The sequence below is a fragment of the Hypanus sabinus genome, chromosome 6 (genome assembly GCF_030144855.1).
Source record: "Hypanus sabinus isolate sHypSab1 chromosome 6, sHypSab1.hap1, whole genome shotgun sequence".
NCBI classification, from domain to species: domain Eukaryota; kingdom Metazoa; phylum Chordata; class Chondrichthyes; order Myliobatiformes; family Dasyatidae; genus Hypanus; species Hypanus sabinus.
In genome coordinates, this window is record NC_082711.1 from 128809709 (window position 1) to 128825586 (window position 15878).

Consider the following 15878-nt stretch of genomic DNA (forward strand, 5'->3'; position numbering starts at 1 on the left):
AGTTACCATATGAGGAAAGTCTGGCAGCTCTTGGGCTGTATTCTCTGGAGTTCAGAAGAACAAGGGGGGGGGGGGGGGGGGAATCTCAGAAACATTCTAAAAGTTAAAAAGCCTGAACAGATTAGATTTGGCGAAGTTATTTCGCATGGTAGGGAAGTCCAGGACAAGAGGGTATGACTTCAGGATTGAAGGGCATCCATTTAGGACAGAGATGCAGAAAAATTACTTTAATAGAAGGATGGAATTTCTGTGGAATTTGTTGCCATGAGCAGCTGTGGAGGCCAAGTCATTGGGTGCATTTAAGGCAGAGATAGATAGGTTCTTGAACAGCCAGGTCATCAAAGGGTATGGGGAGAAGGCAGGGGAGTTGGGATAAATGGCCTACTTCTGCTCCTATATCTTATGGTCTTACTTAAAAAGCTACAAATTTTAAGAGTGGAAGAGAAATAAAGAGATACTCAAAAGACTAGCTTTATTTGTCTTGTGTACATCAAGACATATAATGAAATGCATCATCTTGAAAGCATAATCGAAGGAACACTGGTATAATTTTTTTTATCCTGTGGGAACATACTTGGTCTAGAAAATTTCCAAAAAATATACTGGACTAAGAATTTTCAATACACTTCAGAAGCCTCTTCCTCTCTTTTTACTCCGGTTTGATACAAAATCAATTGAAATACTCACAATAAACATGTGTAACCATTCAATTCTTTGTAAGGCCATTGTCCCTTGTACTGTGCAATCTATGAACTTAATCCAATTTATGACAAGTAAAGCTATCAGCTCAAAAGCCTGCACCAATGAACATGATTGCTGCATGGTATTACCACAGCCACGTGAAAGAACTGTACACATCACATTATGACCTTGAGTCAACCATACTACACTACTTGCTCCAGTGATTTTTCAATAAGAAAAAAAAACACCAATTTGAGAATTATTGACATAAATTTCAATATGCCTTAAATTTACCGTTCTTGCTTTATAACTGTTTTGTGTATTACTTTCTTCTGTTAAGACAAACTCACAACAGTGTAACTTGGAAGAAGTGTACTAAAACAAGAACTCAGCATTGACAAGCAGCATCTACAGGGTGGAAGAGTACTGTCAACTTTTTTAGTTTGAAATTCGGCATCAAAACCACCCCTTTCCTCATACAAATGCAGCTCAGCTCATTTGAGTTCCACCAGCAGAATGCTTTCTGCTCCAGATTGCAGCATCTACAGTTGTGCCTCCACGTATAATGGAAGGTTCTCTTTAAAACACAGCTCCGAAGTAACATTACAACTAACAGTGCCAGTTCATATACCTCAAAATTTATGTTCAAACTCAGTTTTGAATTTTAAAATAATCATTTAATTAAAATTTAAAAATCACGCTATTATTAACTCATTAGTAATTTAATACCAACTAGTAAGATGACACACATCCACTATGGCTCATGCTCACCTTGTATCACTCTCAGTTTTGTGCTTCATTTCCATAACTTCAACCATGAAGAGGTCAATGGGCTCGTCTTGTTTCCTCACCGCCAGAACAGCATCCACCACAGCCTATAAATGATTAAAACACTGATGCAATAAAAACAAATCTAGTAAACTACGAATTTACCCAAGTAGATTAGATATTAGCCCACCTTGGCAATTACTTACAGATAGTTATCCTGGCAAAGTCATTCTCAAACAATTGGGGATCAGTGTCATAATTACAATAGATGACTCACAATTGAGCTTTTTGTCAAAGATGGATCGACCCGATGCAAAGCGCAAGTACCAAGGACACAATAAGACCATAGAACAAACAATAAAACTTTTACTCTTTATTCATAGCATGCTATGGGGGAAGTTACAGACTGATCTCCCCAAGAGACAGTCTGGACACTGCCCTGCCTCCCGAAGCACAATTCTTCACAATTTTTATCATTACAGGAAATATTATAATTACTTGAGTTAATACACTTTTAAAATAGTTTTGATCACATGCTGAGTTACGATTAGATGTAAAATCATCATTGGTTAGTTATAATTATTTTCTGCCAAAGCTAGCCTGAATATAACATTAGTTCCTCATGCTGACACCTCTCCCTACTCTCAAACGTTCTACTCCCCCCACCCCACCCCCGGCTATCTTATCCATATTTAGTTATATCATACCTCAAAATGCTTTGTCTGACCAGACAATTCCTTATTTGGAATTATTACACTATTAGGGAATAACGTCTGGTAAGTCACTTGTTGCTGGGTAAGGTTTTTTTTGGCTATCCAGCAACAGTAACAAGCATAAGGTACCTATCACTAGCTAATCATTGTCTTTTAATCTATACCCTTATTTACCTATCCCCTTACTCCATCATATGCAACAACTAAGTCACATCTACTGCCAATATCTCAAGTCCACCATAATTCCTGGATGTTATTTGCAAAACACCATGAATGGAGTAGCAGCAAGTGGAATAATTTGAAGAAAAAAGTATCTCTGCAAGTCCTTAACACTGACCCATCAAGACGAACATGACCAGGGAAAGCCTTCACTAAAAGGCCTCAATAAGCCTTTTAAAAATACTTGGGGTGGGGTGGGGAAGTACTACAGCAGGAATACACAATATGCTCGAGGTGGAGCTTTAATATCTGTTGTCCATGGCAGCACCATCACTATCCAAATGCTGAATGATAAAACTGCCACATTGAACCAAGAGCAGATGACTAATCATAAATAGTGAAACCAAGCTCAATTAACCCAATGTATAAAAAAACCCACCTCTACATATACACTAGTCACTGCACTTGAACTTCAGTAAGGAAACCCTTCATCTTAATATGGCTAATGGAAAGATGAATCCAAACATGACTGAGTATTGTGCACCAGCAGCTGCAGAACTGTACTCCTTTACACCCTGCAGTCCATTTTATATAGTCCCAGTATTATGCCTCTAGTATTACCATCAGACTGAGGCACAGATCAAAGATACTTAAAGAAAACATACCATCCAGCCAAAACTGCAACAAGTAGCTTCACCATTATGACAACCTTATTTGCTTTTGTGGCATTTGGATGTTCTCCCTAGTGACCACCAGGGTTTTCCTGGGTGCTTCTTTCATCCTCCCCTCTCACCCCCAGTTCTACATTCTGAAGGCATGCTGGCAAGCCATGCTTTAATCCAACATTTGTGAACTGGAAGCTTATAAGAATCTAGTCAAGATGGCAAGGAGCTGCAGTCTCTGTTGAGATTGAGACTCAAACTTGGATGATTTAAGTTGATAGGGGTAGCTTTGGGGACAGAGAGGGTTGTTAGGAGATCAGCTTAGGTTTAAGGACAAGGGATGCGGGGAGTTAGTCAGGCCTCTACTCCAATCCCGAAGTCCAGCAACATGGACATCCATTGTCCAGACCTCTGCTCCCCACTCAAACGCCAGCGATGTAAATAGGTGATGAGGGACATCACGAATGTAGAGCTGTCCAAAGTCGGTTGATCTCGGGAACAAACATCATGCGAGCAGGAGGGCTGAATACTGATGATTGAAGTCTGAAGGTTGATCTTTAGTCCAGAAGCCAAAGATGGAAAAAGCCTGGAGACCTGTCTGCATGTGTGTGTGGGAGGAAGGAAAGAGGCTTGTTTTGCTTGTTGTGTTCTGCCGAGCGTTGTGGGCAAACTATGTTGACGCTGGAATGTGTGGGTTGCCCCTGCACATCCTTTTGACGCATTGGTTGTCAACGCAAAGCATTCATTTGACTGTATGTGATAAATAAATCCATATTTAAATCTTTGTTGCTTGGCCTTGATCTTAAATTCCCTGACCATCAACTTTCCTAAGGATTCGTTCACTGAAAGGATCACATGCCTGAAAGTCTTAGCTCACCTTCTCAAAGCAATCAGAAAGATATAACAAAACTACTGTTGGTAAAAATACCCACATCCAAAAAATGAGCCATCATAAAATTACGCCTTGTCAACACTGTGGGCAATCAGTAAATCAGTTCATATTTTCATACTGACTACAGACTTGGTATATTATTCCAAATGCATGAATTAAACAATGTGAAAACAGTAAAATCTTGTGCTCACCTTTTGAATACTCATTATGACAGGACACAACAGCAATTTATGTCAAGGTGAAGATAATTTAGCATGATGTCTGACTGCTTTAACTATAAAAAAGCTAATGCAGAATTCAGTCATGCACTACAAGTTAACATCTGGTTGTTTACTTAGTATCCGTTAACTACTGAAACAATTTATCAAGGTAAAACTCTTTTCAACAGTAGTAATACTTTAAATATAATGCACAATTACGAAGTGTAAAACTGTACCAAGACTGCAAGATTTCCAAACATACAAAAACAAATATTTTTAAATTGACAAAGCTACTGGAAATATTAATCAATGTAAGTTGTAAAACAATTAGATGCTCCCAATATTTAAATGATCAGAAAATTAAAATAAAATTAAAAACTGGGAACAAAATCTGGGTCAGAGAGAGTGAGGAGGTGATAAGAGACAAGTGAAAGGCAGGTAGACACACCAGGGCCTTGGGAGACAGAGAAGTGGGTAACAGTCAGGAGAGGGAAGGGCAAGAAGCAGATGCAATAGAGTACCCCGGTGGCTGTCTCCCTTGACAATAAGTACTCCTGTTTGAGTACTGTTGGGGGAAGACAACCTACCTGGGGGAAGCAACAGAGGTCATGCTTCTGACAAGAGTCTGGCCCTGCAGCTCAAAAGAGTAGGGAAAGGAAGAGGTTGACAGCAGTGATGAGACTACAGTTAGGGGATCAGATAGGCAATTCTGTGGATGCATTAAAGAAACACTGTTGGTGGTTTGCCTCCTAGGTGCCAGGATCCAGGATGTTTCTGATCACATCCACGATATCTTGAAGCAGGAAGGAGAACCACCAGAGACCGTGGTAGATATTGGCACCAATGACATAGGTAGGAAAAGGGAGGAGGTCCTGAGAACAGACTACAGGGAGTATAGGAAGGAAATTGAGAAGCAGGATGTCAAAGGTAGTAATCTCGGGATTACTGCCCGTGCCACGTGACAGTGAGTATAGGAATATAATGCGGAGGATAAATGCGCGGCTGAGGGATTGGAGCAGGGGGCAGAAATTCAGATTCCTGGATCATTGGGACCTCTTCTGAGGCAGGTGTGACCTGTACAAAAAGGGTGGATTGCACTTGTATCTGAGAGGGACCAATATCCTGGTGGGGAGGTTTGCAAAGGCTATTGGGGAGAGTTTAAACTAGAATTGCGAGGGGGTGGGAACTGAATTGAAGTGACGGAGGAAAGGAAAGTTGGCTCACAAATAGAGAAAACTTGGAAACAGCGAGAGGGAGGAGAGGCAGGTGATAGAGAAGGGACTGCCGGTTTGAGATGTCTATTTTAAAGTAAGGAGTATTATGAATAAAGTGAATGAGCTTAGAGTGTGGATCAGCACTTGGGAGCCATGATGTGGCCATTATAGTGACTTGGATGGTGCAGGGGCAGGAATGGCTACTTCAAGTGCCAGGCTTGAGATGTTTCAGAAAGGACAGGGAAGGAGGCAAAAGAGATGGGGGTATGGCACTGTTGATCAGAGATAGCGTCACAGCTGCAGAAATGGAGGAAGTCATGGAGGGATTGTCAACGGAGTCTCTATGGGTGGAAGTTAGGAACAGGAAGTGGTCAATAACTCTACTGGGTGTTTTTTTTTATATAGACTACGCAATAGTAACAGGAATATCGAAGACCAGATAGGGAGACAGATTCTGGAAAGGAGTAATAATAACAGGGTTGTTGTGGTGAGAGATTTTAATTTCCCAAATATTGATTAGCATCTTCCTAGAGCAAGGGGTTCAGATGGGGTGGAGTTTGTTAGGTGTGTTCAGGAAGGTTTTCTGAAGCAGTATGTAGCCAACTAGAGGAGAGGGTGTATTTGATGTGGTTTTGGGAAATGAACCTGGTCAGGTGTCTCAGTGGGAGAGCATTTTGGAGATAGTGATAGGAACAGAACAGGTAAATGTTTAATTAGAGTAAGGGGAAATATGAGGCTATCAGGCAGGAAACTGGAAGCATAAATTGGAAACAGATGTTTGCAGGAAAACATATGGAAGTAATGTGGCAAATGTTTAGGGGATATTTGCATGGGGTTCTGCATAGATATGGTCCAATGAGACAGGGAGAGGATGGCAGGGGTCAGGAACCACAGTGTACAAAGGCTGTTGTAAATCTAGTCAAGAAGCTTACAAAAGGTTCAAAAAAACTAGGTAATGATAGAGTACCTAGAAGACTATAAGGAGCTTAAGAATGAAATTAGGAAATCCAGAAGGGGCCATGTGAAGGCCTTGGCGGACAGGATTAAGAAGAAACCCAAGGCAATCTGCAAGTATGTGAAGAGCAAAATTAAGACGCGAGAGAAAAGGATCAATCAAGTGTGACCATGGAAAAGTTTGTATGGAACCGGAGGAGATACTTAATGAATACTTTGCTTTAGCACTCACTACGGAAAAGGATCTTGGCTATTGTAGGGATGACTTGCAGTGGACTGCATCAAGTTGGATAAGTCACTGGGACTGTACGGGTTGTACCCCAGGCTACTGTGGGAGGCGGGGGAGGGGATAGCTGAGCCTCTGGTAATGATCATTGCATCATCAATGAGGACGGGAGAGGTTTCAGAGGATTGGAAGGTTGCAGATATTGTTCCTTTATTCAAGAAAGGGAATAGGGATAGCCCAGGAAATTATAGACTAGTGAGTCTTACTTCAGTGGTTGGTAAGCTGATGAAAAAGACGTTGAACAATTTATGAACATCTGGAGAGGCATAATATGATTAGGAATAGTCAGCATGGCTTTGTCAAAGGCAGGTCATTCCTTACAAGCCTGATTGAATTTTTTGAGGATGTGACTAAACACATTGATGAAGGAAGAGCATTAGATGTAGTGTATATGGATTTCAGCAAAGTATTTGATAAGGTACCCCATGCAAGGCTTATTGAGAAAGTAGGGAGGCATGGGATCCAAGAGGACATTGCTTTGTGGATCCAGAACTGGCTTGCCCACAGAAGGCAAAGAGTGGATTAGATAGGTCATATTCAGCAGAGGCCGGTGACAAGTAGTGTGCCTCAGTGATCTGTTCTGGGACTCCTTCTCTTCATGATTTTTTTTATATAAATGATCTGGATGAGGAAGTGGAGGGATGGGTTAGTAAATTTGCTGATGACACAAAGTTTGGGGGTGTTGTGGATAGTGTGGAGGGCTGTCAGAGGTTACAGCGGGACATTGATAGGATGCAAACCTGGGCTGAGAAGCGCCAGATGGAATTCAACCCAGATAGATGTGATGTGGTTCATTTTGGTAGGTCAAATATGATGGCAGAATATAGTGTTAATGGTAAGACTCTTGGCAGTGTGGAGGATCAGAGGGATCTTGGGGGTTCGAGTCCATAAGATACTCAAAAGCTGCTACACAGGCTGACTCCATGGTTAAGAATGCATATGGTGCATTAGCCTTCATCAATTGTGGGATTGAGTTTAAGAGCTGAGAGGTAATGTTGTAGCTATATAGGACCCTGATCAGATCCCACTTGTAGAGTACTGTGCTCAATTCTGGTCGCCTCACTACAGGAAGGATGTGGAAACCATAGAAAAGGTGCTTAGGAGATTTACAAGGTTTTGCCTGGATTGAGAGTAGGTTTAGTGAACTTGGCTTTTTCTCCTTGGAGCGATGGAGGATGAGAGGTAACTTGACAGAGGTGTCCAAGAGGATCGTGTGGATAGTCAGAGGCTTTTTCCCCAGGGCTGAAATGGCCAGCATGAGAGGGCATAGCTTTAAGGTGCTTGGAAGTAGATACAGAGATGTCGGGGTATGATTTTTTTAAATAAACGGAGAGAGTGGTGAGTGTGTGGAATGGGCTGCCAGCAGCAGTGGTGGAGGCGGAAACAATAGGGTCTTTTAAGAGACTTCCGGATAGGTACATGGAGCTTAGAAAAATAAAGGGCAAGGAATTCTAAGGCAAGGACATGTTCGGCACAGCTTTGTGGACCGAAGGGCCTGTATTGTGCTGTAGGTTTTCTATGCTTCTTTCTAGGTTTCTAAAAAGGGGTAGGTGGTAAGTGTGCAAATACCTCTGTTAAGACATCTGCCAATTCCCTGTGGACCTTTGTGCGTAAAGATGTCCTGGCAACATTGACAAGGGTCTCTCTATCCATCTCTCTGGATACTTTCACCTGATCCAATACCTCCAGGGCCTTCTCTTTTGCTGCTTCAAACCCTTCAGTCACAATTCTCGGATGCAAACCCTGCAAAACAAAAAAAAAATTCCAAGTACATTGTCACATCCCTACAGGAAGGATGCTGATACTATAGAGAGGGTGCAGAGGAGATTTACAAGGATGTTGCCTGGATTGGAGAGAATGCCTTACGAGAATAGGTTGAGTGAACTTGGCCTTTTCTCCTTGGAATGACGCACAAGAGTGGTGGAATTGAATGCACTGCCAGTGACAGTGGCAGGTCTTCTAAGAGACTCTTAGATAGGTACATGGAGCTTGAATAAATAGAGGGCTATGTGGTAGGGAAATTCTAAAGGAGTGTCTAGAGTAGGTTACATGGTTGGCACAACATTGTCGGCTATGTGCTGTAGATTTATACGTACGTTCAATTGAGACGTTGATCTCAATTTTCATGCTCAATTCTAAATTACTTTTACTAGCCCAAGCTCTTGAATTCACTCCAAACCCCACTCCTCTGCAATACACCTCATCTATCCAACACCTTACATGTTATTCATTTTTGGTGGCACTTAACACTTTTAAATTAGAATATATTAAAATACTGTACATTTAAGAATACACACAAAATGCTGGTGGAACACAGCAGGCCAGGCAGCATCTATAGGGAGAAGCACTGTCGACATTTCGGGCCGAGACCCTTCATCAGGGCTAACTGAAAGGAAAGATAGTAAGAGATTTGAAAGTAGGAGGGGGAAATGCGAAATGATAGGAGAAGACCGAAGGGGTGAGATGAAGCTAAGAGCTGGAAAGGTGATTGGCAAGAGTGATACAGAGCTGGAGAAGGGAAGAGATCATGGGACGGGAGGGCTAGGGAGACAGCGGGGGGAGGGGAGCACCAAAGGGAGATGGAGAACAGGCAGAGTGATGGGCAGAGAGAGAGAGAGAGAAAAAACAAACAACTAAATACGTCAGGAATGGGGTAAGAAGGGGAGGAGGGGCATTAACGGAAGTTAGAGAAATCAATGTTCATGCCATCAGGTTGGAGGCTACCCAGCCGGTATATAAGGTGTTGTTCCTCTAACCTGAGTGTGGCTTCATCTTGACAGTAGAGGAGGCCATGGATAGACATATCAGAATGGGAATGGGACATGGAATTAAAATGTGTGGCCACTGGGAAATCCTGCTTTCTCTGGCAGACAGAGCGTAGGTATTCAACGAAACAGTCTCCCAGTCTGCATCGGGTCTCACCAATATTTACAAGGCTACACTGGGAGCACTGGACGCAGTATACCACACCAGCCGACTCACAGGTGAAGTGTCGCCTCACCTGGAAGGACTGTCTGGGGCCCTGAATGGCGATGAGGGAGGAAGTGTAAGGGCAGGTGTAACACTTGTTCCGTTTACAAGGATAAGCGCCGGGGGGAGATCGGTGGGAAGAGATGGGGGGGGGGGGGGGGGGGGAGAAGGGAAAGGTGTGCTTCTCCTTATAGATGCTGCTTGGCCTGCTGTGTTCCACCAGCATTTTGTGTGTGTTGTTTGAATTTCCAGCATCTGCAGATTTCCTCGTGTTTGTACATTTAACAATTTTTGTTCAAATGTGAGAAGTCAGTACATAACAACCCACCTAAATATCAGGTACAAATGTTAATGCAAAGAAATTCTTATTAATAATTTAGCAAGATACAACAAAACCTTGAACTCAACAGTAAAATTAAACATATAGTCTCGCCATCTTAGCAAAGGTGTACTGATCTGCCTTACAAACAGACTTCCATCTGTCCTGCAAAGATTCTGCAGGGATCTAAATCTTATTCAGGAATGGAGTTGGAAAACAAGGAGTGGTCTAACAATATAAATTATGCAAACACACCCAACTGATTTCCCTGGCTTATTCCTTTGAAAATAGGTACAATTAACCACACTTCATATGCTAGCTTGGTTATGCTACTGCTGCATTATTTATAAACAGATTATAGACTCATCAATGGTGAGAAAGAAAAATATCTATTAAAAATTAGGTCTGCAAGAGCCAAAACAAAGAAAAATTGCATTGTGTGCTAGGACAGGAAGTAAAATAAATAGAAACATAAATACTTCACAAATGCAAACATAATTTTAAATTGAGATTAATCATAAAGCTAACAATATCCATAATGAATGAATCAACATTTTTAAGAGTTGAGGGCTAAAGCACAGTGGGGGGGGGGGGGGCAGAAAAAATGTTGAAAATGTAAAAAATCAACTTACACTAGCCCATTTATTACAATGTATCTGACTGAAATTTAATTACAAAGGGAAACAAAATCCACATTAACTTCCTAAATGGTAGGGGAAATATCATTAATATGCATCCTTGGAAATAAACAAATCTGATCCTGGTGAACGGGTTTTAATAATTAGTGAATCCAGCAATTATAGGATACTGATTTACCTATTGTCAAAACTTATGATCAGAAAAGTGCTGTAAAATATGACTGAGCAGCAAGGATTGCAGGCACAATGTCATTCACAATTTAATCCAACTGTACATTTTATTCCAAGCAAAGACCAACATCATTGTCCAGCACTCTGATATGTCCCCTCAGTCACTCATCTAGTCTGAGTTCTACAAATGGAAGTCAGTTGATTGCTTCACATTCAGAATATTAAACAGTAATACCTCTGAAATGTAGAGATCAGCTTGTTTCAACAGCTCACCAATAATCAGCACATTGGAGGTAGTCCCATCACCAGTCATGTCATCCTGAGCTGTAGCCACTTTAGCTATTAAAGAGGCTGTTGGATGCTGTATTTGCTGTAAAAGAATTGGCATATTAAAGAATATCTTCAGTTATGAGCCCTTGCAGCCAAATCTGAGTTATGTCAACTCATACTATGAGAGTCCAAGACTTTTGGTGTGGTGGTGGGGTTGCAATCTATCAGTCACCAGGCTCCATGCAGTCCAGACTTGCTGAGTTTCAGCATCAGCTACAGATATGTCACTGAGTACATAAAGCAGGACAATATGGGATCTGAATTACCAATTTCAATTGGGACAGAAAATCATAACTATGAGTAAAGGTTCATCCATCATTGCCTTCAGCCAAAACTTGTCAGAGGTACTCTAGGGTTAGTTAAAACCTCTGTACTACAACACCCTGACCAACCTCACCACTGTATTCAACGATTCAGGACAATGAGATCACGCTGGCTCAGGTCAGCACTAGCTCAAGGTTGAGAACAACAGCAGACCTGCTTTAGTAGCATCAGCTCAATTAGCCCAAAAAGCAGATCACACTATTTTTCATTAGATTCTGCTACAGGTAAAATTTAAGTGTACCGCACACACACGTGCAGACAGCAATTTTAGCCCAGGATCCTAGCAATTCAACTGCATGTCATGTACAACAATAAAACATGTTACAGTTGAGAAGAAACCAACTTCAGTTAACAATGCGTAGCTTTTCTCTATTGATTTCATTTTAGCCAACTTACCATTTCACGCAACAGTACGTTGCCATCCTTGGTAAGCTTGATATCTCCAGCACCAGAAACTAGCCTTTGGAACAAGAAGTTACAGATGAGCAGATATCCTGGGAACCGAGTGGATGAGCAGACCGAACGAGGGGCAATAGAAATTCGCCAGCTCGGTGGGGGAGTCACGCCCGGCACCCCTCCCCCAGCGCTCTCTCTCTCCCTGCCGGCCTCCGCTACCATACTCACATTTTCATTGTCCCTTTCGGCCCCAGGTTGGTCCTCAGCACATCCTGCAGTCCCCGCGCCGCACTGATATTGACAGCCAGAGCGGCCTGGGCCCTCGCCACTTCGGCCTTGGGGTTTAACGCTTTAATAGCAGACATGCCGACCACGAGGGAGCCCACACCAACACCGTGCACACTCACCGGCCCGACTGACGGCACAAACCGCCGCTACCTCCACCATTGGCTGAGGCGCGCCTGCGTGCCTCTCTGAATGGTCACTCGACACGTCAATCACAGACGCAAGGCTGTAGTTTCCGTAGGTGAGGAGAAAGAGGAAGGCTGGAGGAAATCCCGCCTTAATTACGCTGATAGGTTGGTTTGTCTTTAGTCAGCTTTTAAATGGTGAATGTTTCTATCAATTATCCTGCCTGCATCCTGATAGGTCGGTGATCGCGTTAGCCTCTGATTCAGCGAATATTCTGGAAGTTTGCTGCGCAGCGGCGTTGGAGGGCCTAGCGGGGTGTGCCTAACCTGCCGGCTATTTCTGCATTCTCTCTTTTATTTCAGGGTTACAATATCTGCCATCATAATCCTCGTCCCACTTTTACCTCTGCCCTCCCAGTACACCCCCCACCCCTTCCATATTTGCCATTTCTCCTCAGTCCAGAGTTTAGCGGGGAAAGGTTTCAATCCAATTTACCCCATTTCAATAACCACACCAAAAGAATGGGTGCTGAACCCGCCCATTTATGATGTTCCTTTCCTCGTCATGGGGGGTTTGGAGCTGCCATTGATTTCATCTTTTAGTTCTAGGCATAGAAAATAATAATTTTCAATCTGCAGCCTGACTGCAATTTGGCAGAACGTATTTTTATCATACAAATGCCATATAGCAATTATCTTCACTATGAAAATACCTTCAATGTTTATTGCTCATCCCTAAAGTGGAATTGCTTCTTGAATGCTTTTCAAGTGACAAGAATCCATCATTTTTTTTAATATTTTGGTTTTGTCTACACTGGAAAACCCAAATAGATTTTTTTTTAAACTGTGCAGTTCAGAAGAGTGATCTTCATCTTATTTTAATTTCCATCTGACTTCAACTGAACTATCTTGTATTTGGCCTCTTTCACTAATCCATTGAACTTTAATGTAACACAAGGGTCTTAATACTGTTTTTTTTTACCAGTTATTAGTCCACGGGAACTCAACACCAAGTTCAATAATTTCAGGTAACCATTTCAGTTACTTAATCTATCCACCATTCTCTACCATCTCTGCTGCAACTTAAGATCAATGCTGAGCATTGTCTGGTTTCTTTTCTTCAGCTGTACCATTCTCTGGACATACTGCCCTTATTCCAAATGAAGGGTCTTGACCTGAAATGTCAGCTAACGTGCTCGTTTTTTCTTTCACTTTACCTGACCTGCTCAGTTTCCTTTTCACTTTTATGTATTTATTGAAATACAGCACAGAATTTCAGTCCTTTGAGCTGTGCCCCCCCCCATATTTAACACGACAATTTACAATGATCAATTAACCTTCCAGCCTATGTCTTTGAACTGTGGGAGGAAACCGGAACACCCAGAGCAAATCTACACAGACAGAGGTGGCTCTGAGGAAAGGAAAGCTGCAACCTGGGGATAGATATGCTGGAGATGAACTAACTGAGAAAAGCAAATAACATCTTTGCAGGAGACAGGGTGGGATGAGGTATGGTCAAGATGACCGTGGGAATTGGTAAGCTTAGAAAAGATATTGGTCGACAGTTTCTCTCCAGAGATGGAGAGAGAAAGATTAAGGGGGAGGGAGGTGTCAGAAATGGGCAAAGTGAATTTAAGGGCAGGGTGGAAGTTGATGAAATTGTCAAGCTCAGCATGGGTGCATGAAGCAGCACCGATGTAGCGGAGAAAGAGCTGGGGATCATTACTATGGAAGACTATTCTTTGTAGCAAACAAAATGGACAGCATAGCTGGGGCCCATGCGGGGGTACATGGCTACCCCTCGAGTCTGAAAAAAGTGGAAGGAGCTGAAGGAAAGATTAAAGAGGATGAGGACAGATCTGCCAGACGGAAGAGGGTGGTGGTGGAGGGGAACTGGATGCTTCTTTTATTGAGAAAAAATAGATTTAGGCCTTCTTGATGGAAGATATAAGTGTATAGAGACTGGACATCCATAGTGAAAATAAAAAGAGTCAGGGCCTGAGAATTGAAAGTTAGGACATCAAAAGCATGAGATCACCAACAGTCCTTCCAGGTGAGGCAACACTTCATCTGTGAATCTGCTGAGGTTGCCTATTCTGTCCAGTGCTCCCAATGTGACATCCTCTACATTGGTGAGACACATTGTAAATTGGGCACCATTTGTCCATTCCATCCACCAATAGCGGAACTTCTCGGTGGCCAAACATTTCAATTACAATTCCTATTCCTGTGGACACATTGGTCCATGGCTCCTCTTGTGCCACAATGAAGCCACACTCAGGGTGGAAGAGCAACGTGTTATATTCTGTCTGCCTCCAACCCGATGGCATGAATGTTGAATTCTCCTTCCAGTAAAAAAATTCCTTACCTCCCCCTCACCTCTTCTTTTATTCTCCACTCTGGCCTCCTATTTTTTCTCACCAGCCTATCACTTCCCTCTGGGTCCCTTTCTCCTATAGTCCACTCTCCTCTCCGATCAGATTCCCTCCTCCCTAGCCCTTTACCTTTCCCTCCCAGCTAGCTTCACATGTCACCCAGCTATCCTCCTTCCCCTTCCCCCACCTTTTTATTCTGATGTCTTTTCCAGTCCTGAAGAAGGGCCTCAGCTGGAAATGCTGACTGTTTATTCATTTATATAGATGCTGCCTGAACTGCTGAGTTCCTCCAGCATTTTGTGTGAATTATCTAAAAAAAATGTCCATATTGATTGTTTTGGAGAAGGAAGTCGAAGGATCAGAATGGGAGTGCAGCGGGAGCCATCTTGAATTTTTCTTATTCTCGTCAGAGTTAAGAGAGGCTGGACTGGATAGGCGTGTGTCGGTGGGCAGTGAAGCAGGGAAGATTTAAAAAGGACACAGCGGGCAGCATCATTTGCGGGCAGCGGAATGAGCAAGGAGTAGAGTGAAGGCTTAAGGGCTTGGGCTCAACAGGCTGAGGTGGAAGTGGGCAAGGCAAGGTAGGTTGAGGTTTCAGTTTTTCCTGTTATTTGAGGAAAGGGGAAGTATGAGTGTGAGGGCAGCTTGTTGTTCTCGGTGTCGGATGTGGGAGGTCTTGGAGTCTTCTAGCCTCCCGGAAGTCCTCATCTACGCCAGGTGCGCCGAGCTGCAGCTCCTAAAGGACTGTGTTAGGGAACTGGAGCAGCTGCTTGATGACCTTCGTCTGGTCAGGGAGAGTGAGGAGTTGATAGAGAGGAGTTACAGGCAGGTGGTCACACCGGGGACACGGGAGGCAGACAGGTGGGTCACAGTTAGGAGGGGGAAGGGGAAGAATCAGGTACTAGAGAGTACCCCAGCGGCTGTACCCCTTGACAATAAATACTCCTGTTTGAGTACTGTTGGGGGGGACAGCCTACCTGGGGAAAGCAACAGTGGCCATGCCTCTGGCACAGAGTCCGGCCCTGTAGCTCAGAAGGGTAGAGAAAGGAAAAGAAGGCAGTAGGGGACTCGATAGTTAGGGGGTCAGACAGGCGATTCTGTGGACGCGATCAGGAGACCCGGATGGTAGTTTGCCTCCCTGGTGCCAGGATTCGGGATGTTTCTGATCGCGTCCAAGATATCCTGAAGTGGGAGGGTGAGGAGCCAGAGGTCATGGTACACATAGGTACCAATGACATAGGTAGGAAAAGGGAAGAGATCCTGAAAGGAGAATATTGGGAGTTAGGAAGGCGGTTGAGAAGAAGGACCACAAAGGTAGTAATCTCAGGATTACTGCCTATTCCACACAACAGTGAGAGTAGGAATGGAATGAGGTGGAGGATAAATGCGTGGGATTGGGATTGGAGCAGGGGGCAG

The 15878-nt window shown here is 43.2% G+C and overlaps 1 protein-coding gene and 1 non-coding gene across 2 annotated transcripts in view; both read right to left on the bottom strand.

Annotated features, from left to right (window-relative positions):
* Nucleotides 1-12128, bottom strand: part of cct6a (chaperonin containing TCP1, subunit 6A (zeta 1)) — a 34723-nt gene extending 22595 nt beyond the window's left edge. The window contains exons 1-5 of the mRNA XM_059972927.1: nt 11906-12128; nt 11678-11741; nt 10863-10997; nt 8099-8272; nt 1453-1556 (exon numbers count right to left, since the gene is read on the bottom strand). Of these exons, the coding sequence (XP_059828910.1) occupies nt 1453-1556; nt 8099-8272; nt 10863-10997; nt 11678-11741; nt 11906-12042 (614 nt within the window). The 5' untranslated portion in view covers nt 12043-12128. The remainder of the gene's footprint in view (nt 1-1452; nt 1557-8098; nt 8273-10862; nt 10998-11677; nt 11742-11905) is intronic.
* LOC132396227 (small nucleolar RNA SNORA15) lies at nt 4055-4182 on the bottom strand. The gene has a single exon (XR_009512917.1). It is a non-coding gene; the product is annotated as a small nucleolar RNA SNORA15 (small nucleolar RNA).
* Nucleotides 12129-15878: the final 3750 nt, after the last annotated feature.